Raw genomic sequence first — 667 nt, forward strand, 5'->3', positions numbered from 1 at the left:
GTGTATATACACCCGAAAAGAGTAAATGAGGTGTACAGACACCCCAAAAGAGCAGCTGAGGTGGCTGTGACGCACCCCCCCCTAAACCCTAAACCCTAAACCCTAAACCCTAAACCCTAGTCTCTGAAGGGTTTAGGTTCCTGTTTTTCTTTCGTTTCCCTTTGCTGCTGCTGCTGCTGTTGCTGCTGCTGCTGCTGCTGCATTGGCCCGCCGTACAGCCTTCACAAGCTCTCCCTTTCTCGCGAGGTTTCTGTAGATAAACCCTAAACCCTAAACCCTAAACCCTAAACCCTAAACCCCAAACCCTAAACCCCAAACCCTAAACCCTAAACCCTAAACCCTCACCTGAGAGCACACAGAAGAAACGGGGTAAAGTCGTGTCGCCGACGCGCGTTCTCTCGCTGCCACTCCTGCACACAACAAACCCTAAACCCTAAACCCTAAACCCTAAACCCTAAACCCTAGACGCCAGGATGCAATTCGTAGGAGCTGTATTGAGACGGATTAGATGGATGATTGTCTGCTTTTATAAATATAAATATAAATGTAAAATATAAATATAAAATATAAATAAATAAATAAATAAATATATAAATATATAAACATAAATATATATATATATATATATATATATATATATATATATATATATATATATATATATATA

The 667-nt window shown here is 40.0% G+C and overlaps 1 protein-coding gene across 1 annotated transcript in view; it reads right to left on the minus strand.

Moving 5' to 3' along the window:
* The window catches only part of EMH_0020090 (ubiquitin carboxyl-terminal hydrolase isozyme L5, putative), a gene marked incomplete at both ends in the record, with an annotated part of 7,125 nt that overhangs the window by 3,896 nt on the left and 2,562 nt on the right, over positions 1 to 667 (minus strand). The window contains 2 exons of the mRNA XM_013501491.1: positions 217 to 250; positions 346 to 410. Of these exons, the coding sequence (XP_013356945.1) occupies positions 217 to 250; positions 346 to 410 (99 nt within the window). The remainder of the gene's footprint in view (positions 1 to 216; positions 251 to 345; positions 411 to 667) is intronic.

This window comes from Eimeria mitis, genomic scaffold, assembly GCF_000499745.2.
Source record: "Eimeria mitis Houghton genomic scaffold, Emh_scaff697, whole genome shotgun sequence".
NCBI lineage: Eukaryota > Apicomplexa > Conoidasida > Eucoccidiorida > Eimeriidae > Eimeria > Eimeria mitis.